General features: G+C 38.6%; 5 protein-coding genes across 13 annotated transcripts; 1 reads left to right on the top strand and 4 right to left on the bottom strand.

The window, feature by feature from the left end:
- Positions 1 to 1,570: 1,570 nt before the first annotated feature.
- On the bottom strand, positions 1,571 to 10,913 carry LOC139775906 (glutathione S-transferase-like). Of its 9 annotated transcripts, none has more exons than XM_071712271.1 (4): positions 10,433 to 10,891; positions 5,432 to 5,580; positions 4,408 to 4,572; positions 1,571 to 4,138 (listed from the first exon to the last, which is right to left on the bottom strand). In XM_071712271.1, exons 2-4 carry the CDS (start codon positions 5,574 to 5,576, stop codon positions 3,759 to 3,761), a joined length of 690 nt encoding a protein of 229 aa, XP_071568372.1. In that variant the 5' UTR covers positions 5,577 to 5,580; positions 10,433 to 10,891; the 3' UTR covers positions 1,571 to 3,758. The 9 variants fall into 9 exon arrangements, 7 of the variants coding, with proteins under 7 accessions (XP_071568372.1, XP_071568376.1, XP_071568373.1 ...); XM_071712275.1 differs by having other exon boundaries at positions 10,608 to 10,891; XM_071712272.1 differs by having other exon boundaries at positions 10,612 to 10,891.
- Positions 10,914 to 13,602: 2,689 nt separating this feature from the next.
- Positions 13,603 to 17,027, bottom strand: LOC139775911 (glutathione S-transferase-like). Its single transcript, XM_071712283.1, has 4 exons — positions 16,828 to 17,027; positions 15,364 to 15,500; positions 14,313 to 14,480; positions 13,603 to 14,058 (listed from the first exon to the last, which is right to left on the bottom strand). Exons 2-4 carry the CDS (start codon positions 15,494 to 15,496, stop codon positions 13,745 to 13,747), a joined length of 615 nt encoding a protein of 204 aa, XP_071568384.1. The 5' UTR covers positions 15,497 to 15,500; positions 16,828 to 17,027; the 3' UTR covers positions 13,603 to 13,744.
- Positions 17,028 to 17,835: 808 nt separating this feature from the next.
- LOC139775886 (uncharacterized) lies at positions 17,836 to 21,360 on the bottom strand. The gene is made up of 3 exons (XM_071712229.1): positions 20,972 to 21,360; positions 20,728 to 20,895; positions 17,836 to 20,644 (listed from the first exon to the last, which is right to left on the bottom strand). The coding sequence occupies exons 1-3, from the start codon at positions 21,140 to 21,142 to the stop codon at positions 18,386 to 18,388; spliced, it is 2,598 nt and encodes an 865-aa protein (XP_071568330.1). The 5' UTR covers positions 21,143 to 21,360; the 3' UTR covers positions 17,836 to 18,385.
- Positions 21,361 to 21,428: 68 nt separating this feature from the next.
- Arpc3a (Actin-related protein 2/3 complex, subunit 3A) lies at positions 21,429 to 22,698 on the top strand. The gene is made up of 4 exons (XM_071712294.1): positions 21,429 to 21,582; positions 21,924 to 22,100; positions 22,174 to 22,369; positions 22,476 to 22,698. Exons 1-4 carry the CDS (start codon positions 21,577 to 21,579, stop codon positions 22,628 to 22,630), a joined length of 534 nt encoding a protein of 177 aa, XP_071568395.1. The 5' UTR covers positions 21,429 to 21,576; the 3' UTR covers positions 22,631 to 22,698.
- Positions 22,699 to 22,815: 117 nt separating this feature from the next.
- Positions 22,816 to 25,169, bottom strand: Rpl15 (ribosomal protein L15). Its single transcript, XM_071712269.1, has 5 exons — positions 25,092 to 25,169; positions 24,543 to 24,723; positions 23,829 to 23,965; positions 23,384 to 23,494; positions 22,816 to 23,123 (listed from the first exon to the last, which is right to left on the bottom strand). The coding sequence occupies exons 2-5, from the start codon at positions 24,712 to 24,714 to the stop codon at positions 22,929 to 22,931; spliced, it is 615 nt and encodes a 204-aa protein (XP_071568370.1). The 5' UTR covers positions 24,715 to 24,723; positions 25,092 to 25,169; the 3' UTR covers positions 22,816 to 22,928.
- Between the last annotated feature and the right edge of the window lie 853 nt (positions 25,170 to 26,022).

The following is a 26,022-nucleotide window of genomic DNA, read 5'->3' as shown; positions in this document are numbered from 1 at the left end:
TCTTGAATAAAACACTAATTAACATTTTGTTTTTTTATTTTGACAGCATAAAAATGCCAAGATGATAAGAGATTTCTTTCATTTCAAAACTGAAGTAATCTGGTATGCAGTACTACAAGTGCTTCTATTGTAGCAATGTGCAATAGAAACACTTGCAATACTGCACACCAAACTACCTCAGTTTGGTTTATGTACATATACATATGTATATACCCGCCTCACTCTTGTTGTCCGATGAGATCGTCGGTGAGAGCGTCGATCGGGGGCAATTTTTATATTAATCCTTGCGAAACTTTAATTCTTAAACTTCCCTTTAATCAGGGAAACCTCCTCTTAAGCGAGGATATATTTCCTCTTAACCACCTACCCCTTAATCAGGGGATGCTAGCTCTTAAACGAGGAAAATGTGGGATGAAGGCCCGGCCGAGATCGAACCCGGGACCCTTCATTTACTAATTATTCGCACTAGCGCGGAGCAACACGCGTCACTCATCACACGATTACCTTGCGAAATGGTACACTACATTATGGAGTAAGTATCCAAAGTTCTAAGTATTTTTACGCTTTTGTATGCAAGGGAATCTAAGGAAGAGATTTCCAAAGTTTTCGACATTTTTCTCGTTCAGCTAATAGCGCATCAGAGCCAGTTTAAAATAAAATCTTTGATTCTCAAATTACTCGAATCCAAAACAGTTAAAATAATACTTTTTCAGCCAATCGTATCTTTCCGTACTGCAAAAGATATTAATAAAGTCATTAAGTTTAATTTACTAAAGATAATTAATTTAACACTGAATAATTTTATTTCTAATGCAACTACTTCTTTACATCTGTTAAGTGGATTTAAGCATATTTAAACACTGTCGATATTATTAAATTTTTTGGAACATAAAAGTGCAGTTGTGTAAGATTATTCAATATAGTACACCATATAGATAGGTATGTATTCAAATTTACGAAATATCCGAATGAGTATTAATAATTACAAGACTTTTTATTTATATTGTACGATATCGATTTCGTCATAAGTCATCGCGAATTGTCAAAATGTCGCGGTAGTTAAGAAACACATCATAAAAGTAATTCAGTCACCACTTTGAAACACTCAGAAGAATATAAAGATAATTATTTACATTAGTGGCGATCTCACTGATTTCAATGACTTTGATTAATATATATATGTATGTCAAGAATCAATATTGTCAAGAATACGACCCTGTGTAACTTTCAAAAGGTTTTAGCAGAATATTATTATTCTTAATTTATCGTTACTGCTATTCGACCCTCTTGATAAATATCGTGTTACACCTCACGCTATGACGAATAGCAGTATCGATAAATTAAGAATAATAATATTCTACAACATTCGTGATCTCGAGCATTCGTAATCTCGAACAATGTACATTTAAGAAGAATTTTAAAAAAAATAAAATAATTCTAGATTGATTTCCAACTTTCCACGTACGTGACGCGAGGTCTACCCTGACAATGTATATCAAAGTCATTAAAATTGGTGAAGCCGCTACTAATGTAAATAATTATAATAATTAATATAAAAATTAAAAGTATATTTGATATAAGTCAATTAAGACAATTTAAATTTTATTTCGAAAATCTCTGGTTTTACAGTCAATAGAATCCGTACCCATACAGCACACTTGTCCAAAAGCGGGATATAAGACGTCTAAAAGACGTCTTTCAAACATTTAGCAAAACGTCTAAAAGATCTTTTAGCAAAAGATGGCTAAAAGACGTCTAAAAGACATCGAAAAGACGTCTTTGTCCCGATTTTGGACATGGTGCTGTCTGAGTAGCATGACAACAGAATGTTATGAAAGAATAATTATACTATAATAATCGGAGCTACTTGTACATTCGTGAGATATACGTTAATTATTCCTATGCGTTTTCATGAGCATGACAAATGTTATTAAATTGTGCTGTTTTATTTTATTTTATTTTAAGCATATATTTTATGTATATAATGGGAGGGAAAGGCGTCACCGCTGGTGTTTATCGTTTATGGACCTCAAGAACAGGGTAGCGGTGATCCTCTGACTCTGACGCTTCTTTCTTTCTTATACTTGCTTATTTTGGTGACAAAGCTATCGCATAACAATATTAACAATACAGGATATATGAATAAATCTTTTTTGCCGGTCAGCGCTATCGCATAACATTATTAACAATACAGATATACGAATAAATCTTTTTTGCCAGTCAGCGTCGAATATTATTTTCCTTGTTATTCTTTATTCACTGGCGAAGAAAAGTTCACTTTCTGATACAGGTAAAGTCATCGAAAAGTGAATACTTTACGAGATATTTCATATTTTATATTAAAAATGTCATATAACAAAATTTGAAATATCAGGAAATTCTTAACGGAAGAGAAAAAATGCAATAAAATACAATAATTACATAATAATAAATTTAATTTTTTTTAAGTTCTAAAGTCTGTCAGCAATTTTTCGGAAATATTACAAATACAATGTTGCACGTGAAACATTCAAAAATATAATGTAAATGTAATAATCATGTATCAGAAATGTTTCTAAATCATTGCATCTGCAATATTTCTTCTGCAATATTGCAGAAATTCACTGCGTGCAATTCAATTTTTCATTAGGGGAGACCGGGGCTATGTGTCCACACTTTACGCTTTTTTCAAGTTTACTAAAAAACCAATAAAGATATTTGGCTAAAATTTTAATGGTATAACCCTTCAACCTTGCTATTAAAAAAAACATAATTAAAATCGTTAACCTTTTAACATTTTAAAGAGGCGAATTTTTTAAGTGGGCAAGTCAAGCGTAGACAGATAGCCCCATATGCGGGGCTATCTGTCCACATTCGAGGAGCTATCTATCCACATAATAAAAAACACATTACTTATATTAATTTTTATACTTATTTATAATATTATTTATTATTAATATATAATATTGAAAAAACTGCCTAGTCGTTACGCAGCATTATCTATTAATAAAAGAACAATCCGTCATTGAAGTGTGGACACATTGCCCCATCAAAAATAGGACAGATAGCCCCGACCACGTTTTTCAGTCTTCAACATGTTGCCAATTTTAGATTATGCGAAATTAAGATTTGACGCTTCTCACACCTGATAACTATATATTAATTGATAATATTATGAATTGCTTACTTTAATTTGAGTTAAACTACTACGCACAGCAAATTTTTCGACCGTCGAAAAATGTAAATAATTGTTTTCGCTTTTCTTTTAACGTATATAGCGTCTGCGAGAGGCATCGCAAAAAAAACAAACAACATTTAAATCTCTTATGTAGGGCATTTTTCAAATACTTGTTACAATGGTAAAGACATATGTCTCTTAAAACTTGAGATAGCAGTACTGTGGACACATAGCCCCCGTAGACAGATAGCCCCGGTCTCCCCTACCTACGCAATCTTTCAGAAATTTTTCAGAAATATTTTAAATGCAATGTTGCGTTTGATATGTTACAGAAATATAATACATGCAATGTAAACATAATATTACTTATATAATGTTTCAGAAATATTCCTGAAATATTGCATTTGCTACATTTTTTTGCAATATTACAGAAACTTACAAATATTGCAAACATCTTTCTGAAAGATTTCAGAAATATTAATTGTTAATGCAATATTATAAAAAAACATAATGCAGGTACATTTCTGAAATATTTCAGATGCACAGTTATGTATGAAATGTTAATGAAATTTACTGCACCATTTCCGAACATTTCAATATTTCAGCAACATAACACGTTACGCCAAGTGGGATAGATAGTCGGCGGACGATTTTCGATCCAGCTCTTGATGTCCGGGATTTCCTCAACCTTCTTTTGCAGTTGTTTCAGGTTCTCATACTTCTCGACGATGTCCTCATTCATCATGCCGTTCAAGTGGCGCAAAAGAGCGACGAATGTGAGATCGGCCCACGTCAGAGTACCGCCGACAAAGTAACCACCATTCTTCTTCACCTGAGCGTCCAAACGCTCCAAATAATAAGGCGCCGTTTCCTTGGCAGCTTTAAGTTTTGCATATTTATTCTGCACCAAGTTCTGCACGTCCTGCTCGTCATGCAAGGTACTCACATAGGTACCCTCGAAGTAATAATAAGCAAAGATATCTAAATGCAAGCGAAAAAATATAAGGCAAATAAGATAGTGAGCAATAAGATAATGACAATCAATAATTTCAGTAGATCGAATTTATAACGCGAATGTAGAAAAATCTATTTCTTCCCTATATATCATCATTTCGGAATAAATCTGTTCGCATTATCGAAATGTGAACCTATTAATGTTGTAATTCAAATCTGTTTTAAAAGTAAATCTCCGCTCCTGGTAAGTAAAGTAATCGGAAAAATATAGCATAAGCAGAATATTATCTACTCACTGGCGCGTAAGTCGTGTATGGTGTCGACGGTCGCATCGATTTCCAAAGACTCCCAATCGTTCTTGCCAGCGAGACCACATTGCTTCGCCAAGTAACGGCCAACAGCTACGGACTGATCGATCTTCTTTCCGTCTACTTCAAGCACGGCTTTGCCGAATGGTATAGCTGAAAAATTATATTAAGGCACAGGAATACAAGATGCTGTTAAAATTGAATAAAGTTTATAGAGAAAGCATATCTGGATTATTATTAATTCAAATCTACAAAAATTGGGATTTATATCCACAGCAATTGTGTTTATATACACATACATTAAGAGTTTTGACGATTAATAATTACACATTACACACAATTAAAGATAAGTACAATTACATTTCTAAGTCTGAGCAATACAAAATCTTAATTTTAATTTTTATGACAAATCTTCTTTCTCTGCTATACAATTCATTAAAATGTTCTGCAGCCTTTTATATAGCTTTATAATACTGAATGGTAATGTCTCTCAAATCTTATGGTAGTTCGACAATTGATTAGCTGACTTAGACGACATAGAAATGATTTCCTTACATCAACAAAGAAATCTACTTACGTTGAACCATACAATGAAACGACAGTATGTTTTTCATTAGGTGAGAATACAACGCATTATGTATTTACCTAGCAATATCGATTGTCTTATACAGAACATTACAATACGTAATAAGAAATGGAAGGTTCTATTATCGAGAGAGATAATAACTTATTTCCAGTTCTGTCGTTTACAAGAAAGCTAAATGAAGAAATTAATGTCTCATTACGTATAAAATGTGGCATAATTTTTACGTCGAAATAATTTATGTTTAAGAATAAAGAAGTACATAATAGTAATGGTCAGTCGGCACTCCAGAAGATAATGTAAAAACTATATTTTTGCCACATCAACTATTCGTGAATCGGATTTCAGGAGTGAACAAGCCGGATTAAGTACGCGATAGACAATCATTAACAGAGACATATACTATTAATATTAATTAGCTGTACCTACTCGACTTAAAGAGCTTTATCCAATCTTTGCTATCGTAACGTTCATCATCAAGTTTGATTCTAGCATAGATGAACAAAAATCGAATTGGCTCGGCCAATGCTGTGGAGCCACCGATGGAGAAAGAAATCAGCTTGTAGGAAGGCATGTTGCTGAAAGAAGAGCACTTGTTAATTATTTTTGTCTTTATCGTCATTATAATGCTAGGATCATGAGGATATCTCAACGGCGGACAGTATGCTTCAATATTTTCCGATCTCATTAAAGAAGTTTTGTTTACCGAGGCGAGCTTTCAGTTTTAAATTTATTTTTTATCGATATTTGATTCTAGGCTTAGGACGATTACAATAACTTTGTGGTTTTTGGAGGCATTTTTGGCGAGGAACGGAAAAAATAATTTTTAAAAAATTTATGATTAATATTTGTCCTTATTTCGAATTTTAATTTCAAGTTTTTAAAAATAAGCTTAGAGTTAGATTAGTTTTTTTATGCGGAGGAGCCCCTCCCTCATCTACATGTGTACATGGAAAGAACGGTTTTGCTGAAGTATCTAAAATTTTAACTAGATACAGATCTGAAAATAATTTTGTTGGACCATCAAAATAATTATGTAGAACACTCAAACCGATTGCTAAAATGTCAAAATTTTTTACAGCATTATCATCATACTTCAGCGACCTACTATAATTATTTTGATGGTGCAATAAAATTGTATCTAGCTAAATTTTTAGGTACTTCAGCAAAACCGTTCTTTCCGTGTACTTTCAAATAAAAGAAAATTGAACGTGTTCGCGCGCGTGTGAGTGAGGAAGGGATAGTGGGTGAGGGACCACTGACACCGAAGCTTGAAGTAACACAATAGTTTATTTCGGAACTCGGAAACGCGGGCGTTTTAAATGAATTCTCTATCGACACTTTCTCGCTTGTCGTGTCGGATAACCCGCGCGTGAATAAAAACTGACCATCGCAAATCGACCGATGACAGATCTTGACCCACTGACACTGTTGACGAATGGCGACGCGCCGTAAGTTCTATGGGTTTTTATACCCACACGAGACAAAGAACGCGCCAGGAATGACGAACGCTTAGCGAAGGTCAAAATGGAATAGAGGGTTCTCGAACTGAAATACCGAAGATGCAGATAGCCAGTTATCTTTGTAATTAGAGAATCGATCGTCGAAAAGACCGTGCCGGAGAATCAGAGTGACACTCGACATCGTACGGAGAATAATTCTGAAGACGTGAGCGCGAAACAGATAAGCGGCGATTCGCTGGATAAATATCGTGTTACACTTCCGACGTGACGTACTCATGACACTGTCGACTAATTAAGAATAAGAATATTCAAGAACATTCGTGATCTCGAGCATTCGCGATCTCGAACAATTGTCACCAAAATTTTAAACAGTTCGATTAATGTTCGAGTAGTTATAAACAGCCACTGATTATATAAAAACTATTTATTTAAAAAAAATTGTTATGCGCCAAACACCGCAAGCTCTTAATCTGTATAATAGTATAACTTACATTACGCAATTAATCATTACAAAGTCATGCATATTTTCTTATCTTTCTTATCAAACTAAATACATGACTGGAAATATTGTATATATAAACATTTTTAAACAAAGCATATGGTATTTTCATTCTTTTGCAACTTTTCTGCTTTTTTGTAACTTTCAAACATATTGTATCAAACATAATGATGTAAATTTGGAAATATAAAACTTGTACTAAAATGGTCAATGAAGGAGCAATATAATGTTATTCGTTTATTGGCCTTTTTTATTTTAATATTTGATGCATACAAACGTGATTATTCATTTATTTACGTACAATTTCTATTTAAAATATTCTGCATAGGAAAAAGAAATATATGTTTAATTGACATGGAATTACAGTACTCGGAATTTTTATACAATGTTATTCTTTTTAATTAGGATTTATGCTTTATAAAATATACAATTTCGATATTGATGAAAGACGTCATTATATTGTGGAGTTTTCTTTCCTAATCATTCGGTTAATATATGTATATATATATTTCTTTTTGCTGTAACGCGATACTCTTTGAATGCGGCGATTATATCAAAATTATTCTCCGAATCAATTTTGTCATTTTTAATTCCTTCGTCATGGTGATAAATCTAACTAATTAATTCACTTCAACAAGCGTCATTAATCTGCCGACCACTAATTAGTCGGACGGTGACATGGACGTAAGAATACCTAGACAGAGCGTAATGCTGCGGGGATAAAGCACAAAAGGTAAAGGGAATGAATTGTCTATTGAAACGAATGAGATATGTAAGATGGTGGCGACGCCGGCATGTTATATACACTATAGATAAATAGATAGATAGGTTTATTGTATGTCCCCGCAGGATTTACAAGGCGTTTTTGTGAGGAACGTACCCAAACCTCTTACATAATGCACAACACCCCTATTCCCGACCTGGCCGTAAGCGACCCTTTACAGTCTGTTACCTCCCACCCTCACGGACCCCACCCCCGCCCTCCATCTCTTCCAACCCCTCCCACTCCCTCTCTCTCCCCTCAACTCCGCATCCTCCGCCTGAGCCCCTCCTCCTCCTCTTCGCCTCCTGTCTTCTCTCCTCCAGCCTGCTCCTTCCTCCTCCCTCCCGCACTCCGCATCTCATCTCTCTACCTCCTCACCTGCCCTCTCGGACTGCTCCATCGCCCTCTCCTCTTTTTTCTCTGTGAACATTCGATTAGCCTACCTCCCTCCACCCCCTCCTGCCCTTGCCCCCCTATCCCTCCTCCCATTTCTCTTCCTCCTTATTCCAGAAAATCTCCTTTCCCTCAACCCAAATTCTTCTATTGTCTGTCATAACCCTCCTGCCTCTTTCCCTTTCCACCCTCGCCTTCTCCATAATTCTCCACTTCGTATTTCTCTCCTCCATAGTGAGGTCTTCATCAACACATATCCCCCACCTCTGCCTAAATTCCCAATACTTCTGAAGTAACTCAGCCCTCTCCTTCTCATCCTCCATCTCCACCAACACCACCTCCTTCCCTCCTACCCCTCTCTGTTCCCATACCCTTCTTATCCTCGGCATCCTTCCCATTACCTTCTCCGTTATCCTTTCCATAAAACTCCTCCTTTCTTCCGCGTCCCTCCCATCCAGCCCCCTCCAAATCACATTTCTCCTCCTTTTCTCCTTTTGTTCCCTCTCCTCCTCCATCCTCTTCACTTTCTCCCTCAATCTCCTTGTCTTCTCCCACTCGTCCGCCTCCTCCCCTCTCTGTCTCCTCTCCTCTCCCCTCTTCACCACCTTCCACCACCCCTCCTCGTTAATACTTCTCTCTTCCGTCTTGCTTCCCGACTCGCTCCTCTCTCCATCATCCTTCCGCTCCCTCTCCTCGACACTCTCCTCTCCTTCCGACCCCCCTTCCTTTCTCTCCATAACCCTTCTAATCCTCCCTAACTCATCCCCTATCCTATTTAACACCCTAACTAGGTCCTCCGACCACTCCATCTCCCCTCTCTCCTTTCTGCTGCCTTCTCTCCACCTTCTCTCCCTCTTCCCCTTGCACCACCCTCTCGTCGTTCTTTCAGCTTGCGCTGCTTCCTCTTCTCCCTTCCTCCGTCACACCGTGGCCGACACACCTTCCTCCTCTTCTCTCCTCTCTACGTCTGTAAAATGATTTTTCACTTTATTTCACTCACCCCTTTTACCTCCACCTTGCCCACTCCCCTCTTCCTTCTCCTTCCTCTCTCCTACTTACAGTCACACTTTCTTTCGCTTCTCTTTTCTCGTTCTGCGCTCGGGATGCCTCAGGATAACGCATACTCACGTCTCTTGCTCTTGCTCTTATATATGTCGTAGGCAAATGGTTATTTTAGGAAAATAGCTTCTGACTAGGCAAATGCTATCTGCCTGGCCAAATAGCTTTCATCATTTATTCTTGCTATTTTCCTAGTCAAATGCTATTTTCCTAGGCAGATGCTATTTGATTGAACCGCTGTTAGGCAAATGGTATTCCGCGAAGCATGCATTGGTGGGTAATTCTTCAGTTTAGCTACCCCAGCACAGAAATCGATGAAATTAGGCTTATTCGACGCGTTTTTGCACGAAACGAAAGAATCTGGCAGAAAAAAGTGTCGCTCTGCCCCGCGAAGCGAGATATTAATCGTTAAAGTTGACAGGAATTAGGTTATGATTCCTGTCATACCGACGAGATGTAGCGACCATAAACATGCCCCGCGACAACTTCTCACTAATTTTAGGACACGCCTTCGGCGTATAGATTAGTGACGCGCTTTAAACAGTTAAATACTTTTAAAGCGCGTCACTGAAGTGCACCAATGCATGCTCGCGGAATACCATTTGCCTAACAGCGGTTCAGTCAAATAGCATCTGCCTAGGAAAATAGCATTTGACTAGGAAAATAGCAAGAATAAATGATGAAAGCTATTTGGCCAGGCAGATAGCATTTGCCTAGTCAGAAGCTATTTTCCTAAAATAACCATTTGCCTACGACATATACACTATATTAATACTAATAATCATTATACTAATAATCACTTTACGTAATCACGTTATTTTTTCGTGCAACGAATATATTTGTAAACATATCGATACATGGCGGCATAATTTCACGGAATGTGATCGTTGCAATAGGCCTATTCGTTTTCACTGAACTTCTTGCACGGTTCATCTTTTCTCCTTTTCTTTTTACATTGGAGAGAAAAAGAGAAAAGATGAACCGTTCACAAGAAGTGCAGCTAAAACGAACAGGCCTTATGTCTCTAGTCGAGTGATACCGCGCGACGTGAAAGTAGACGCTAAATCTGAGACACGATGGCTGCATTCAGTGAGCACGTTATTAGCGCTATTGCTCATTCTATCTTTATCGCTCATTAGGAGCGCTATTGCATCATTCTATCTTTATCGCTCATTAGGTGTAAAACAAGGATAGAATAAGCAAATAACGCTAATAGCGCTCTCCCCGAATGCAGCCGATGATAGATCTCTCACCTCTTAGGCTTCACTCCCCGCGTTTAAAAGAGGTACCTAGCTTACGCTCCGTCCAGGTATTCTTACGTCCTTGGGCGATGACAAAACGCTCTTACGTGAGATATTTGATGTAATATTACAATATCTACAATCTTGAATCAGTTTAAATAATAAGAATGGATAAAGTTCTATTTACACACAATTTGAAGAATTCTACACAGACGGGGAAGGTGTCAACGGTAATACGCTGTTACAGTCACCAACCGGCAGATCTTGCGGCGAACTGAACTCCTCTTTTATTTTATTTTTATCAAAAGCACGTCGTAACTCGCTCGCTGTTCGGACTCGACTCCGCCTCTTCTTGTTTCTCGTCCTCGCGGCCTCGGCGTCGACATCCGACACCTTATCGCTGCTGGCTGATTCATATTACAACTCCTCGTGCTTCTCGTCCTCGCTCGCTACGATAACGCACATATGCATTTTCCGAAAACGCAAAGCTACGCTTATTTTATATCGTAGATACTACATATATATATATCAGCATCGGAAAAATGTTCCAGTTTTTTCCAACGTATCTTAACCACCCTTTAAACAATTTTCAAGATTCTCCCTGACGGTTCCTAGCGTTATCTAAAACTATTCATCATTAAAGAACTCGTATCTCGAATAGCGATGTTGACAAAGATAGACTATATGATAGCGTACCGTCAATGAGGGGCGAAATGGCGAAAATCTGGAAGTATCACATCCATATTTTTGAGAAATATCATATGCTCGATATTTCATATTAAATGTAACTTGCGTTTGAAGGATGTTAAATTTGTCAAAAAGTCTCTAAAATCGATGCCCAGCAATGCTATAAAGAAATTGTCGCAGTGCAATGTCGAAAACACGCAGTGAGTACCCGGATACTTATATATTGATAGATGAAGAATTATGCATTGACAGAAGGGTTAAGCAAGAACGAGAATAAATTAGATCAATATATCTGGGAACCAACGGAAAATTCATATTAGGAAGAAAAGGAATGTGTATAAGTCAATTGTCAAGTAAATATAAAGAAGGAACGAAGGAAGGAAAAGCAGGATAGAAAGGTAAAAGAATGGTGTCGGTAGAATAACAATGAAAAGAACCTTAATTCGATAACCATTATCTTATTAGATAATGGTTATCCACTCGTTTTCATGTTTTCCTCGATCAGAAATAAATATTAAAACATGCTTCCTATTTCAACGATAACGAAATTGATGGAAACAATTCTACCAAATATGGAACGCTAATATGTTCTCCTGGTAAATTAATATTTTAACTCTCCGTCTGTAAACGTGGGTCTACATCGTCCGAGCCAAAATAATACTGCTCGTAACTGTAAAACTTGCAACCCTGCCAGAAATTATTAAATAAACGATGTTTATCAAAATGACTATAAAATCATCAACTATACTATGTAGATAAATATTTGATGAATTTTTTTAGATTTTTTAAAATACTTTAAAGGGAAAAATAGCGGCGAACGTGACAGACCCACACTCTAAGGATGCAAGAAAACGTATACAGACGAAGGATTAAAATTGCTTTTTCTAGTAAATTCCGAATGTTCTCTCATCATCACTCATTCCACATGCGCATAGAAGAAACCCCGAATTCTAAATTATTCTCTTTTTCAATTTTAACTAAAAAGTGTTATATTTTAAATCGAGATCCTCAATTTACAATACAATCTCTTACAGTACAGAATTTACACCACTTCTTCTTTTGTTTTTAAATATTAAAATATTTTTTGTTTTTAAATATTAAAATTTTGAAATGTTTATTATAAATTATTTTATCTCTATATTCTTGAATTCACAATCGTATACATATGTAAATAACATTTTAATTGTTTCCTTTAGAATTCAATATGTAATTAGATGAAAAATCATCGCATGCATCACAAATATTGTGGCAGAGAACGCCGATCCCCACAACACCCAACGAGGTTTCTTTTATGCGCATGTGGAATAAGTGACGATGAGAGAACATTCGGATTTTACTAGAAAAAACAAGCAGCTCGATTTGTCGGATGTTTTATTCTGTCGTGAAAGGTAAATGTAATCAATTATGGACTAATGATTAGTTCCTTTAATTTTCCTAAGTGGAACGTAGGACCTTCTGGGAGGTTTTAATAATCGCCTTAAATTTAGATGTGCTGGTGGTGATTAGCCTATACAGCACCCTGGCATGATGGCAAATGGGGAATACACATAACAATTGCCAGCTATATGTTGAACGGTTTTCCGAAAGACTGAGCCCAGTTTCTCCCACAAGATTCTCCCTGTTAATTTCTCGCGGAGGGGTGCAGTTTAGAATATTAAAATTCCTGTGATCAGTTGGACTCGAACCCGGTTCTTCGTAATTAGGTCTGGCGCTTTACCACTAGACCGCACTGCCACCTTATTGACTATATATATATATATATACACATTTATTATTTTACAGTTCTAATATTTTTAATAAAAACTTTAAATAATGTAAACAGAGAAATATTCAAACATCTTCAATACGCAGGCATTTATGAACATTTATGAGCATAACATATGTTTGAACATTTATGTCCAAGAATGTTCGAGAATTTGAAGCTTCTCGAGCGGCATTAATTCTAGGAAGGATATAACGTTAGACTCGTTGAAAGTATCGCAGCTGTATCATTTCTTATGTTTATATGTCACATCCGCCTCACGTTGTTCTCGAAATTACGTTAGCTTAGCCACCGCAGCTATCAATATCTCACTAAAGGAATAATCTTTAACGGACCACCTAGGTCATTGCATTACAATTTCCGCGAATAAGATGAGCTTAATCGTTTTCTGGTGATTGTTTCTCAGGGTGCGTCATTCACAACACACCCATTGTTCTGCACGCGTATAAAAACCCTCGGCACTTACGGCCCTTTGCTATTTGCGAATTATCAAGAGTCAATCATTGTCGAGGTAAGCAAGCAGAAATACCCTGAAGGGACAACCAAAAATAATATTATAAAAGCGTCAAAAAGACCAATTTTTCAAATATTTTTTTAACTACCTGTTAAATATCTATGATGTAATCTTCCGATGTTTTTACGTTATTTTAGATTAGGAATATCGACAGTTTATAATAAATTGAACGAATGGGAAGGTAAGTTTTGTGAATACAAAAGAATCGACGAAAAAAAATAGTAAGAGTAGCGATTTATTGAGATGCAAAATTACATAATGAAAAAAAAAATAATTCAAGTTTTAATTAGATATAGTCTTATAATATTTTTGTCACGTGACAATTTGAGTAACAAGCCTTCAGCTGATAAAATTACCCAAATTAATTCGGATAGATGGTCGGTGGACGCTTTTCGATCCAGCTCTTGATGGCCGGTAATTCCTCAACCTTCTTTTGGAGTTGTTTCAGATTCTCATACTTCTCGACGATGTCCTCATTCATCATGTGGTTCAAGTAGTCCAAAAGACCGACGAAAGTGAGATCGGCCCACGTCAGAGTACTGCCGACAAAGTAACCGCCATTCTTCTTCACCTGAGCGTCCAAACGCTCCAAATAATACGGCACCGTCTCTTTGGCAGCTTTAAGTTTCTCTTCTTTAGCCTGTTCGTTACTCTCATAGAAGAAACGAGCGATATCTAATGCAAGCAAAAGAATGATAAAACAAATAAGATAATGACATTTAATCATTTCAGTAGATCGAATTTATAACGCGAATGTAGAAAAACCTGTTTCTTCTCTATATATCATTATTTCGGAATAAATCTGTTCGCATTACCGAAATGTAAACCTATTAATGGTGTGATTCAAATCTGTTTTAAAAGTAAATCTCCGCTCCTGGTAAATAAAGTAATCAGAAAAATATAGCGTAAACAGTATGTTATCTACTCACTGGCACGTAAATCGTGTATGGTGTCGACGGTCGCATCGATTTCCAGAGACTCCCAATCGTTTTTGCCGGCAAGACCACATTGCTTCGCCAAGTAACGGCAAATAGCTACGGACTGATCGATCTTCTTTCCGTCTACTTCAAGCACGGGTACTTTGCCGAATGGCATAGCTGAAAAAATGATATTAAGACACATGAATACAAAGTGCTGTTAAAATTGAATAAGATTTATAGAAAAACCATTTCGATTATTATTAATTCAAATCTACAAAAATTGGAATTTATACCTATAGCAATTGTTTATATGCATACATTAAAGAGTTTTGACAATTAATAATTACACAATTAAAGATAAGTACAATTACATTTCTAAGTCTGAGTTTGGCAATACAAATCTTAATTTTTATTTCTATGACAAATTTTATTTTTTTGATATACAATTCATTAAAATGCTCTTCAGCCTTTTACATAGCTTTATGATACTGAATGGTTTGTCTCTCAAATCTTATGGTTTCTCGACGATTGATTGGCTAACTTGAACGACACATAATTGATTTTCTTACATCAACAAGGAACCATGCAATGAAACGACAGTACGTTTTTCATCACGTGAGAATACAACGCATAGTATTTACCTAGCAATATCAATTATCTTATACAGAACATTACAATACGTAATAAGAAATAGAAGATTCTATTGTCGAAAGAGATAACATTTATTTCTGGTTCTGTCGTTTACAAGCTAAATGAAGAAATGAATGTCTCCTTATGCATAAAATGTGGCATAATCCCTACATCAAAATAATTTATGTTTAAGAATAAAGAAGTACACAGTAATGGTCAGTCGGCATTCCAGAAGATAATGTAAAAGCTATATTTTTGCCACGTCAACTATTCGTAAATCGGACTTCAGGAATGAATAAGCAGGATTAAGTACACGATAGGTAATCGTTAACAGAGACATATACTCTCTATTAATATACTCTCTATTAATATACTCTATTAATATACTCTATTAATATACTCTCTATTAATATTTATCAGCTGTACTTACTCGGCTTAAGTTTTGGCCAATCTTTCCTATCGAAACGTTCATCCACAAATTCGATGCCAGCATAGTTGAACAAAAATCGAATTGGCTCGGCCAATGCCGTGATGGGGAAGTAAATCAGCTTGTAGGAAGGCATGTTGCTGAAAGAAAAGCACTTGTTATTCTTCTCTTCATCGTCATCATAATTCTAGATTAGAAACATAAGGATATCTCAACGGCGGAGAATATGCTTCAATATTTTCCGATCTTGTTAAAAAAGTTTTGTTTACTGCTTTCAGCTTTAAATTTATTTTTTATCGATATTTAATTCTAGGCTTTATTAAATATAAATATGTGTATATATATATACACATATTTATATTTAACACATATATATATATATATATATATATATATATATATTAAATATCGATAAAAAATAAATTTAAAACTGTTGAGATATCCTTATGTTATATATACCTATATACATATATGTATATAATATATATGTAAATCAAAATTGGAACGGGACTTCAAAATAAATCTTTGATCGGTATCATCTTCATCAAATGAGTACAGTTTTTCATATCTTTCTTATCAAACGAAATACATAACTGGAAATATTGCATACATAGAATAAGTTTTTAAATATAGCATATGATATTCATCTCTTGCAACTTTTAAACATATTGTGGATAGGGATGTAAAATCTACAAAGAAATGCAAAACATCTGTTTGAAATATTCTGTATGGGGAAAAAGAATTAAATGTGTATGTTTAATTAACGTGACATACTCTACAGCTTTCAGACTTTTAAAATATGTGATTGTTATTAATCACGATTTATTATACTTTATAAAATATTATACGCTTCCAATATTATGAAAGACGCCATTATTGAGGCGTTCCCCTGTCCCTGAGTCCCTGACCATTCTGGATTAAGCCGGTTCTACAACACCTCAATACCTCGCAAACGATGGCAACTGCTTATAGTTGAAAAGTGTTATTTCTGATTGCCGATTGCGTTACTGTCGCCAAAAAAGTTAAAAGTTCGCCAACTCTCTTTCGACAACCGCAATTGACAAGCGCAACGTGGAAATAACACTTTCAAACTAGCAGTTGCCATCGTTTGCGACGTATTGTAGAACCGGCTTTAATATATGCATATACGTACATATATGTATTTCTGTTTTCTGTTGTAACACGATACTCTCCGAAGGCGACGATTGTACCGAATCATTCCCCGAATCAATCTTGTCATAATTGTTGCTTCAGCACGATGATAAAACGACTAATTAATCCGCTTTCACAAGCGTCACTAATTTTGCCGGCCACTATTTTTGTTAGCCGGGCGCCGGGCGGTGACCACGAAACGCCCTTACTCGAGATATACGACGTAATATCACAATATTTATGATCTCGAATTAGTTAAGTTAAATCTATCTAGTTTAATCTAATGGGATACGATAGTGCATAAGTTCTACTTACAATTTAGAGAATTCTACGCAGATAAGAGGCGTCGACAGTAATGTGCTGTTACAGTCACCAATCGACGATGTTCGACGGCAGGCTAACCAAGGCCAACTACTGTGCTGTTTGTGTTGGATTTACAATAGAATGTAGATCGTACCACCCGGGTCGTAGCCGTCGTAGCCCGTAGGGTAAGATTGGTTAGCACGCCAGCACAGCCTCCCAGTACGTTATAGGTAGAAGCTCCCCACCACTAGACGTGGTCTGTCTTACCGACACACATACATAGATATTAGATATCCGTGAATCCGTGCGTGCAGCTAAAAGTCGAAGCTCACCGAAGCGAAATTCGTACGGCTTCGGAAAGCGAAGTTAGCCGAATGATGTGGAATGATGGGAAAGGCGGGAAAGAATCGGCTTTTCGAAGTGGCACAAATCACAAATCTCGGTTCGACAAGCTCCGGTTTCAGATACACGGATATGCAGTATATATGCGCTCATGTAGTAGTCACATATCTCCTCTCTCTCTCTCTCTCTCTCTCTCTCTCTCTCTCTCTCCTCTCTCTCTCATCTCTCTCTCTCTCTCTCTCTCTCTCTCCTCTCTCTCTCTCTCTCTCCTCTCTCTCTCTCTCTCTCTCTCTCTCTCTCTCTCTCTCTCTCTCACAGTAAGGTATAAAATATCTTCCAGCCTAAGGAATTTCACGGTAGGGTATAAAATATCTTCCAGCCTTAGAAATTTCACAGAGCACATTTTTTTTATCGATCGAATGCTGCACAAATTATCTCATAATTTAACTACTTTTACACTTCTCTTTATTTAGAAAATAAAATATATAGAATATTATCAACTTTTATTTAATTGTAAATCATCAAAGAGAACAACGAAAATTAAGATAGCATGGTATAAAATGCACTCCACTTGATTAATCATTTTAAAAACCGTGCACGTAATGTAACAGAGAATTAAATCAGCGCGCGATGCGAAGTTTTAATTTAAAATATAATTTGAAAAACGAGCAAACTGTATGAGTGCAAAATTCATTTATTTAATCATGTTGTATACATGAATTAGATCTTCAGACTTGCTGAATATATGTCTGTTACGAAATTTACAAAAATTGTTTTCGACGCAGGACAAAACTTATCGTAAGAATTCGTGACTGAACTTTGCTCGATTCGATGGGCGAATCACGTGCATGATGATTACACCGATCGTATATACAGAAATAACAATTCGATGAATTAGAATGTAACATTATGTTATCAAATATTTCCATATAACAGTTATACAGGTCAATAAGAATTCTGCCGTACTTATATAAAAATTCTGTATAATAAAAATTTCTAATAATCGTACGTTACAAATATACATTCCATACCCATCTTCCCATATTGTGTGATGTGTACAATACAAAACATATACTTATTTTGATGATTATTGAAAGAGAAAGCAAAATATATATGCTATACTCGAAGTGTAAAATATATCTTGACAAGTATCGTTAAAAAAAGAGTGGGGGGGGGGGGGTATTTATCACAGTAGTCTTGATTCACGTTTACGCTCGTATACGCATTCCTAAGTGTGAAACATCTGGCCGATGATAGAGAAGTTCCTCACGGCGGAACTCATCTCGGCGATGTCGACATTCGGGTGCAGACCCGACGCGGAGACGACCGTGGTCGCGTTAGCCGCCGCGTGCGCGTTCATTCGCTGAACATTGTCCATGTAGCCCTTGTTCGCCTGTACATTCAGAGTGCTGTTGATGACATTTAGGTGAGCCTGAGGCAGCGTAGCGATGATAGGAGCGACTACCGAAGAAGTGGACGCCATGGAAATGCCGCCGCCGGTGGTCTGCTGAGACTGACCGTAGGGAACCTGCTGTTGCGCGTTTTGCGGGAGCCCCGGCTGATAATTATTGTACTGGGCCTTGCACTTCTTCTCGTGAACGAACAGACTGCCGGAATGGCTGTACGCGGTGCCGCAGATCTTGCACGCGTACGGCTTCTCGCCCGTGTGCGTGAATCTGTGCTCCTTCAAGTACTTGAGTCGACGGAACGACTTGCCGCAGGTCTTGCAGTGATAGTTCGCCTCGCCGGTGTGCGTGGTGATGTGGGCCTTGAGGGTGCACGATTTCGCGAACGCGGCGCTACAGTAATGGCAGACGAACGGCCGGTCGCCCGTGTGAGTCCTCTCGTGATTGATGCAGTTCGAGTTGGAGGTGAAGCCGCGGCCGCAGTACTTGCACACGTGCGGCTTGTAGCCCGTGTGCGTCCTCATGTGGAACATGAGGCCGGTGTTCTGGCGGAACGTCTTGCTGCATATGTGGCAGAGGAAACGCTTGAAGTTGGCGTCCTGCTGCTCCTTGGCGCGCTCGTGAATTCGCAGATGCCTGTGCAGCTTGATCTCCTTCTCGAACGACTTGTTACACTCCTCGCAGGTGTACGGCTTCGACTTCTCGTTGCTCTTCTCCTGATCCTTGTACGCGCAATTGCACACGGTACCGCAGCTCGCGCAGCCCTCGTCCTGTCCGCCGTGCGCGTTCATCTGATGCTTCATCAGGGACTTCTTCGTGTCGTACGACTTTCCGCAGACTCCGCACGGGAAGCCCTTGCCCTCGTTATCGGAATCCAGCTCCTCTCTTATCCAGGTGTTTATCAGCTTGATGGCCGACTTGTCGTCCGGCGGCTTTTGCGGCTCCGGGCACGCCTTGGTTTCGTCGTGACCGTACCGATCCATGTGGCTCTTGAGCCTGTCCTGCCGGAAGAACTTCATGTTGCAGACGTTGCAGACGTACTTCTTCTCGTCGTGTACCAGCAGATGACGTTGGAGCGACCTCTCGGTACGATAACTCTTGCTGCAGTGTTTGCAGCGGAAGAGCGACGCGTCGTCGAACGACTCGGTTTTATCATCGCTGGAGTCGCTGTTCATCATATCCGAGTCTCTTTGTTCCACTCTTGCATTGTTACGTTTTCTCAGCTCCCTCGTCGTGCCGTCGTTCTCACTGTGTAACTGACCGTCGTGCGCCTGCGTTTCTTCGTCCTCGTCCATCGTAAGTGGCGTTTCAAAGGACTCTGGATTATTTTCCAACTTTCTCTTGTCCCGTATCTCTTTCAGGATGGAAAAAACATCCTTGGGATAGGCCTTCTTGTGAGTATTCAGGTGCCTGACCATCGTGTCGATCTTTCTGAAACTCTTGTTGCAGATCTTGCACGACACCGGCTTCGGCTTCTCCTTCGTTCTGTGCAGATTAACGTGCTTATGTAATTTATCCAGACAGAAGAATTGCTTATCACAGCTATCGCATTTGAACTCTTTATCGTTATGGGTCGACGTGTGTCTATCTAAAGACTTCTTACTGGAATATAATCTATCACATTTCTGACATTTATATTGTAATTCGAGCTCGGACGTTCTCTCCATCCTGCCGTGGGCGTTTCTCGCCTTCGTCTGATACTCGCCGTCGCTGCTCTCGCGTTTGACGTTCACGCTCTTCTTGATATATCGTCTCTGTCTTTCCTTGTAATTCTTCAAATTTTCTATAGACGTGACCCTTTTAAACATTAATCTTCTCGTTCTATAAAGATCCTTTTTAGCTATTTTGTCATATTCTTCTACCTGTTTATATCTACTACCGCAGTCCAAATCCATTTCACTGTCTACTAGAACATCCTGCTTGATTTGTTCGAAAGCGTCCGGTATTTGTCCTTGTCTCATGACATTTGATTGCAAGGTATTCTTCTCTATGTTAACTTCACTGTCCGCACTTAGCTCTGTATTATCCTCCGAATTGATTGCACCCAAGATAAGAGATTGCTCAGTTTGACAACATTGATCCTGCAAAGCAAAAGAGATACAGTTTGACAGTGCCTGAACGGCACTGAAATTATTATTTTACTCGTATAGAAGCAAAGTACTACTTTTGTAGGAATGCGGTTGCCGGCGACGTCTGTCCTCGAGGCTTTCCCGTACAGCTTCCTGAGTTCAACGTCCGCTTTCTGACATTGTTTCCTCAATTCGTAGGCGATGTTGACTTTCATCACGCACTCGAGGCAGATGTTAGTGGGCAGGCCGTCGCCTTCCAGGACCTGAATAAGAAAAAAAAAATAGATTGTCTCGCGGTCCGCATGCGAGGTAAACAGAAGGTGCAAGTGGAAAACGAACCTCCACGCCGCAGCATAACTGCAGCTTCTCCGACAGCCCAGAGGAGGAGTCGTCGGGACCGTCCCAGTTCCTGCGGAAGATGCACTGGTTGTTGTGGTCCACGGTCAGGCAGACGCGGCAGAGGCTCCTGTCCGGATTCGTCCGCGTCAACATTCCGCTGTCGATTTGCATGGGGAACGTGTGCGGACGAGCTTCCTCCCACTTTTCTCCGTCGTCGTCGTTTCCGGGGAAGCACGAGTGGACCGAGCGTTCCAGGCTTGGAACGTTTTTCACGAATTCGGCGATCCTCGACGCGACGTCATCGTCCGGGACTCCGCAATGCTGACCGCCACACAAGCACGCGTCGTCGCTGGCTTCTTCTTTTTCTTCTTCTCTTCTCTTTCCCCTGGTGCGTCCCCTGGACGCGGTAGTAGCCTCTTCAGCGCGGCCTGCTGTCGTTCGTTCGAACTAGGCTGTCAATAGTGTCAACTGCGGTTGTGGTTAGGTTAGGTTTTCTCAGCCCAGTTTGACACAGTCTGACATCATCTGACATTTCGAGGCATGTTGTAGCCGACGTCCCGGTCCATCCATATAGTTACTGTTTACGCTGTTAATTCGTCGTCGTTATGCCTGTAAGTTCTTACACCTTGCGTCAGCATGAACGTGCGGTGTCTCGAAGTAAATGCAGCAACGCGGGGCGTCACCCCGTTTAACATAACCAAAGTGTGGTGTCACTTGGTGTCACTTCTTTCTCAGCCTAGATTTCTACCGTTATTTCTGTCCCTATTCAACATTCGCTAAATTAAACATTCTCGCGTACAAATTACGTTACTTGGGTGACAAACGATCCTCGAATACGGAATAGTAATGTCCAACGAGCGTGTTGCACAGTTTAGGATCAACCGGATTAGTCATCCGTCTCGTTTGTGATACCCTGAGTGTCTCTTGCTTACTATTTGTTTAAATGTTTTAGGCGTATCATTCGAGTTTCACGAAGAGCCATGGCACCATCGGGAACATGGCGTTGCTGCCGATCAAAACCACATTCAGGGGTCCCGCGCCACCTTTCAACAACAAAGAGCAGGACATCATCGACGAGGCGTTATATTTCTTCAAAGCAAACGTGTTCTTCAGGACGTACGAGATCAAGGTAATACATCTAAAAGCTCAATTCTGTCGCGAGACAATATAACTCCAAGTGTCAAGTTGTGCTTTGGTTGCAGAGCGAGGCTGACAGAGTTTTAATCTACATCACTCTATTTATTACCGAATGTTTGAAGAAGCTACAAAAGTGCGCGACCCAGCCACAAGCCATGAATGAGATGTTTTCCCTTGCTATCTCCAAATTTGACGTCCCCGGTGATCCTGGCTTTCCCTTGAATTCTGTATACGCCAAACCAAGCAGCCCTGCGGAAGCTGGTAAGTACCGAGCTCGTTGAACACGCGTAGAAGTTAGTAAATAATAGTAATCAGTAAAGATCGTACGTGTATTTCCAGATAATATAACGTTACTTTCAATTTTCAGATCTTATGAGGCAGTATCTTCATCAAATCAGGCAGGAAACGGCTGCTAGAATTGTTGAAAAAGTATACGGCGAGGATGGGAAGCCGAGCAAATGGTGGCTCTGTTTTGCAAAAAAGAAATTCATGGACAAGTCGCTGTCTGGACCCGGTCAATGAGTTATTTCCTTTATAATTGTTTTGAAAATGTGCACGATTGAAAAATAAAGCGGTTAAAAAAACCATTATCCGTTTCTCGTCACACATTTTCACTTGTTTTATTACAAATGCTTTATAGAAATTTCGCGAGATTATACACGAATATGTGGTACAGAAAGGGAAACACGATACCAAAGTTTTACAAGTTTTAGGAAAGAGATATTTATTTTTTTTACAGAATACGCCACGATATTGATACAACGTAAAGCGTAGCAATAAAATGATGTATCTCGCATTGCGGAGGTTACAAACAAAATAATTATCGCTTTCTGCGGAGAGATAATGTGTTTCGTCTCTTCCAGGCCGCACGGCGCGAACCACCGATCGTTTGCGAATAACGATGTCCTTTACCTAATCCACGAGAGCTTCTGCCGGCGGAAGTTTTACCACGGAGCTCACGGTGCTTGTGCACAGCGTCGCATATCCAATTTACCTTAGGATCATTACGAATTGCCTGAAACAAAGGCAGATGTTAAAAACGTGTGACGAACAAATCCCTAAAAAATGATTCTCGAAATTTAGGTTGTGTTCAGACATCCAAGGAAGATAAAGAATCATGTAATCGTTCATTGGTGATATAAAGTGTCATCATGTCAAATGTGAAAAAGTATATCGAATATTTGATATATCATCGGATATATAATAGTAATAAAATAATAATTTTGCTTTTTTTAAGAAACTTTTAAAAGCTATAAATTGATTTTGAATATTAACCTTGTGGGCAGGATCGACCAGAATAACTTCATAGTATTTGTACGAAGAGTCCTGAGCTACCCAATAGCTGTTCAGTACTCGCAATCCACCGCATCGGCGGCCGACGCGTTCCTGCAAATAAATATTCTTAGTGAAGAGACCTATTAAAAAGAAAGATAATCTTCAAACTAACGACGGCTTCAGACATCCAAGGAAGAAAAAAAATCAACGTTATTCATTAATACAAAAACTTTTGTCATCATTTTTAGAAGTATAATGATAAGATTTAAGATTCTGTTCGGTTGACGTTAATTGATATTACTAAAGCTATTATTTCTGCATGTCTGTGATCAGAGGTACAGCTGTTTCCCCATTCTAATGTAAGAGTGGTGCATGGTACAATTCATCATAGAGATTTCCAAGATTCTTTTTACGCAATTTAACTGTGCATATTTCAACATCTTACTTCGGCAACTGACTGCAGTTTCCTCGTTGGTTTCAACTGGTTGACACCGTGGCTCTTGGGCTTGCCATAGGTCGCGCCCTTAGGAACTGGACGCTTGCGTCCACCGCGGCGCACGCGGATTCTGAAGATAACGAAGCCTGCACAAAAATAAGATATTGCGTTTATTTTCCATTTACGATTATGTACTCGTCGCGTAAAGTTAATTCGTCAAATACATCAGTAGACATTAGATAGGTATTAGTCTCTCCATAAAACTGTCAGAGTGGTGCACGTCCAAAATCATCATTTAATGTTCACGTAGAAGAAATTGTCATACATTCTGATGCTAGAATAAGGTAGTTCAGTATAACTGTATAATCACATTGAAAAATTACTCATTAATTTAGATGTAAAATAAAACTGATTAACAGTCACGGAGCCATATTCTTTCCTCGTGAAATAAAAAGTGTACAAGACATCTAAAAAAGAAAGAAATAATTTGGCAAATTTATACGATGTCTCCACGACTGCTATAAATTGCCAGAATACCTTGGCGCTAAAAACAAAACTGTTTTTTACTGTATGTACCTGAGAAGCAGACATCATATAAATGTTAAATTGTTGGCTCTCAAATATCTTTAAAACTGGATATCGGTAAAACAGAAAATCAGTTAAACTGAATATTTTTACACGAGTATGCTTTTCATCGGCCCGAACAATCGGCCAGATTCTTACCTTGCTTGGCTTTGTAACCCAAACGGCGGGCCTTATCCGGTCTGGATGGTCTAGGAGCACGGTGCATCTTGGTCAACTGGCGGTACTGCCAGCATCTGACGCGCAGCAAGAAGCGGAGCACGTCGCTCTGCTTCTTGCGATACAGTTCCTGCATATACTTGTACGCACCCATCGCGAATCCCTAAAGGCACAAATAATGGATACATGATTAGAATGCATTACACGTGATTCCTGCGCTACGAAAATTTCATTTAAACAATTCTCTCTCTTTCGCCAACGAAAAGCGTGCACGTTTGAATCGTTATTTTTGTCGGCGATGCTTCGCGGAGCGCGTTCGAGGAAGAGAAACGTCGAGCACGAGTGCGGCGGGCATCTCCTCGAGGTTAGCGTTTCTGTTGCGGCGAATAATAATCGAACGACGGGAAAATCTGCGAAAAATATCAAGGGATCTCGAATTGGGTAGTCCGATGAACAATCTGCCCGCCTCCCGACGCTCGTGAAATCTAGGATGTCTGTAATAAAACGCGATTTCCAACACGTATCACTCACCCCACGCGAGAACAGAAGGAAAGAAGTCCGGCTTTCGCTGATGGGGGATGCCGGATGGCGCCGCTCTACAAGAACAAGATGGCGCGTGCTCCACGTCACTCCCAGAGACCTCTGAAATGCGAGGCGAGAATCGCGTGCGCGATCATCCGTCGATATCCGAGACAAGATGGCTGCCATAAAATATTACACCGGTTGTTGCACTGACATAACAGGTCAGCATGACGGGTTGCCCATTCGTGCAGGCGCGCATGGTCGTTCAAGATATATGTATATATGTATATGCGATTTATGATTCTCGCAAAAAGATTACCCAGACTGTATCGATATGCAGAATCTGGGTCAAGCTCAAATTTATGTCGGAATGAGAAAGCATGTCGCTCTTATAATTCCGACTCCAATTATATATCTACTAACGCAACGCGAAAGCACTACGTGATCTCCAATTCTGATAATGAAAGAGCATATTCTATGCTTTTCATAAACTTAATATTATATATATTACATATAAGAAAATTCTCCTCTCAAATATGATATCCGAATTCACTACAAACTTGGCAACCAATCAAATATTATCAGTAACGATAGGAATTTTTGAAATATGCAAAAAACATTTTTACAAAGAACGTAATAAAAATTATTACCAAGCAGATTGGTAATTTTTGAAAAATTATTAAAATTTTACTATATATTTTACGTAAAATTAATTAAGCATATTTTATATTTTATTGTAATAGATATTAATATTTTTTATTATAGTAGATATATTAATCAGAATAGCTCGCATAAAATTCTTCATAATACATGTTATCCCAACAACTATTATCCCTAACATGATTTTCAGAGTAAATTCTAAGAGAAAATTCTCTCTGTGTACATACAATTCCCTTCATTTTCTCTTTCTTCTTTTTTCTTCTTTTCTTTTTCTTCTTCT

This window comes from Temnothorax nylanderi, unplaced genomic scaffold (assembly GCF_030848795.1).
Source record: "Temnothorax nylanderi isolate EJ_2023f unplaced genomic scaffold, tnyl_v1.0 TNYL_tig0108_pilon, whole genome shotgun sequence".
Lineage (NCBI taxonomy): Eukaryota > Metazoa > Arthropoda > Insecta > Hymenoptera > Formicidae > Temnothorax > Temnothorax nylanderi.
Note: the sequence above shows the minus strand (reverse complement) of the source record. Positions and strands in the feature narration are given on the sequence as shown.

Bases quoted from the DNA above. Each gene is read 5' to 3' on its own strand.
- LOC139775906 (XM_071712271.1), bottom strand. From the start codon at position 5,576: ATGCCTTCCTACAAGCTGATTTCTTTCTCCATCGGTGGCTCCACAGCA. The intron at 4,573-5,431 runs GTAGGTACAGCT...ATAATTTTTCAG, and splicing joins GATAAAGCTCTTTAAGTCGA to CTATACCATTCGGCAAAGCC. The intron at 4,139-4,407 runs GTGAGTAGATAA...GCTTGCATTTAG, and splicing joins CATACACGACTTACGCGCCA to ATATCTTTGCTTATTATTAC.
- LOC139775911 (XM_071712283.1), bottom strand. From the start codon at position 15,496: ATGCCTTCCTACAAGCTGATTTACTTCCCCATCACGGCATTGGCCGAG. The intron at 14,481-15,363 runs GTAAGTACAGCT...TCATTTTTTCAG, and splicing joins TTGGCCAAAACTTAAGCCGA to CTATGCCATTCGGCAAAGTA. The intron at 14,059-14,312 runs GTGAGTAGATAA...TGCTTGCATTAG, and splicing joins CATACACGATTTACGTGCCA to ATATCGCTCGTTTCTTCTAT.
- LOC139775886 (XM_071712229.1), bottom strand. From the start codon at position 21,142: ATGCAAATCGACAGCGGAATGTTGACGCGGACGAATCCGGACAGGAGC. The intron at 20,896-20,971 runs GTTCGTTTTCCA...TTTCTTATTCAG, and splicing joins AGTTATGCTGCGGCGTGGAG to GTCCTGGAAGGCGACGGCCT. The intron at 20,645-20,727 runs GTAGTACTTTGC...TTTGCTTTGCAG, and splicing joins GCAACCGCATTCCTACAAAA to GATCAATGTTGTCAAACTGA.
- Arpc3a (XM_071712294.1), top strand. The intron at 22,101-22,173 runs GTAATACATCTA...CTTTGGTTGCAG, and splicing joins TCAGGACGTACGAGATCAAG to AGCGAGGCTGACAGAGTTTT. The intron at 22,370-22,475 runs GTAAGTACCGAG...TTCAATTTTCAG, and splicing joins AAGCAGCCCTGCGGAAGCTG to ATCTTATGAGGCAGTATCTT.
- Rpl15 (XM_071712269.1), bottom strand. From the start codon at position 24,714: ATGGGTGCGTACAAGTATATGCAGGAACTGTATCGCAAGAAGCAGAGC. The intron at 23,966-24,542 runs GTAAGAATCTGG...ATTTTTGTGCAG, and splicing joins GGGTTACAAAGCCAAGCAAG to GCTTCGTTATCTTCAGAATC. The intron at 23,495-23,828 runs GTAAGATGTTGA...ATTTATTTGCAG, and splicing joins AACTGCAGTCAGTTGCCGAA to GAACGCGTCGGCCGCCGATG.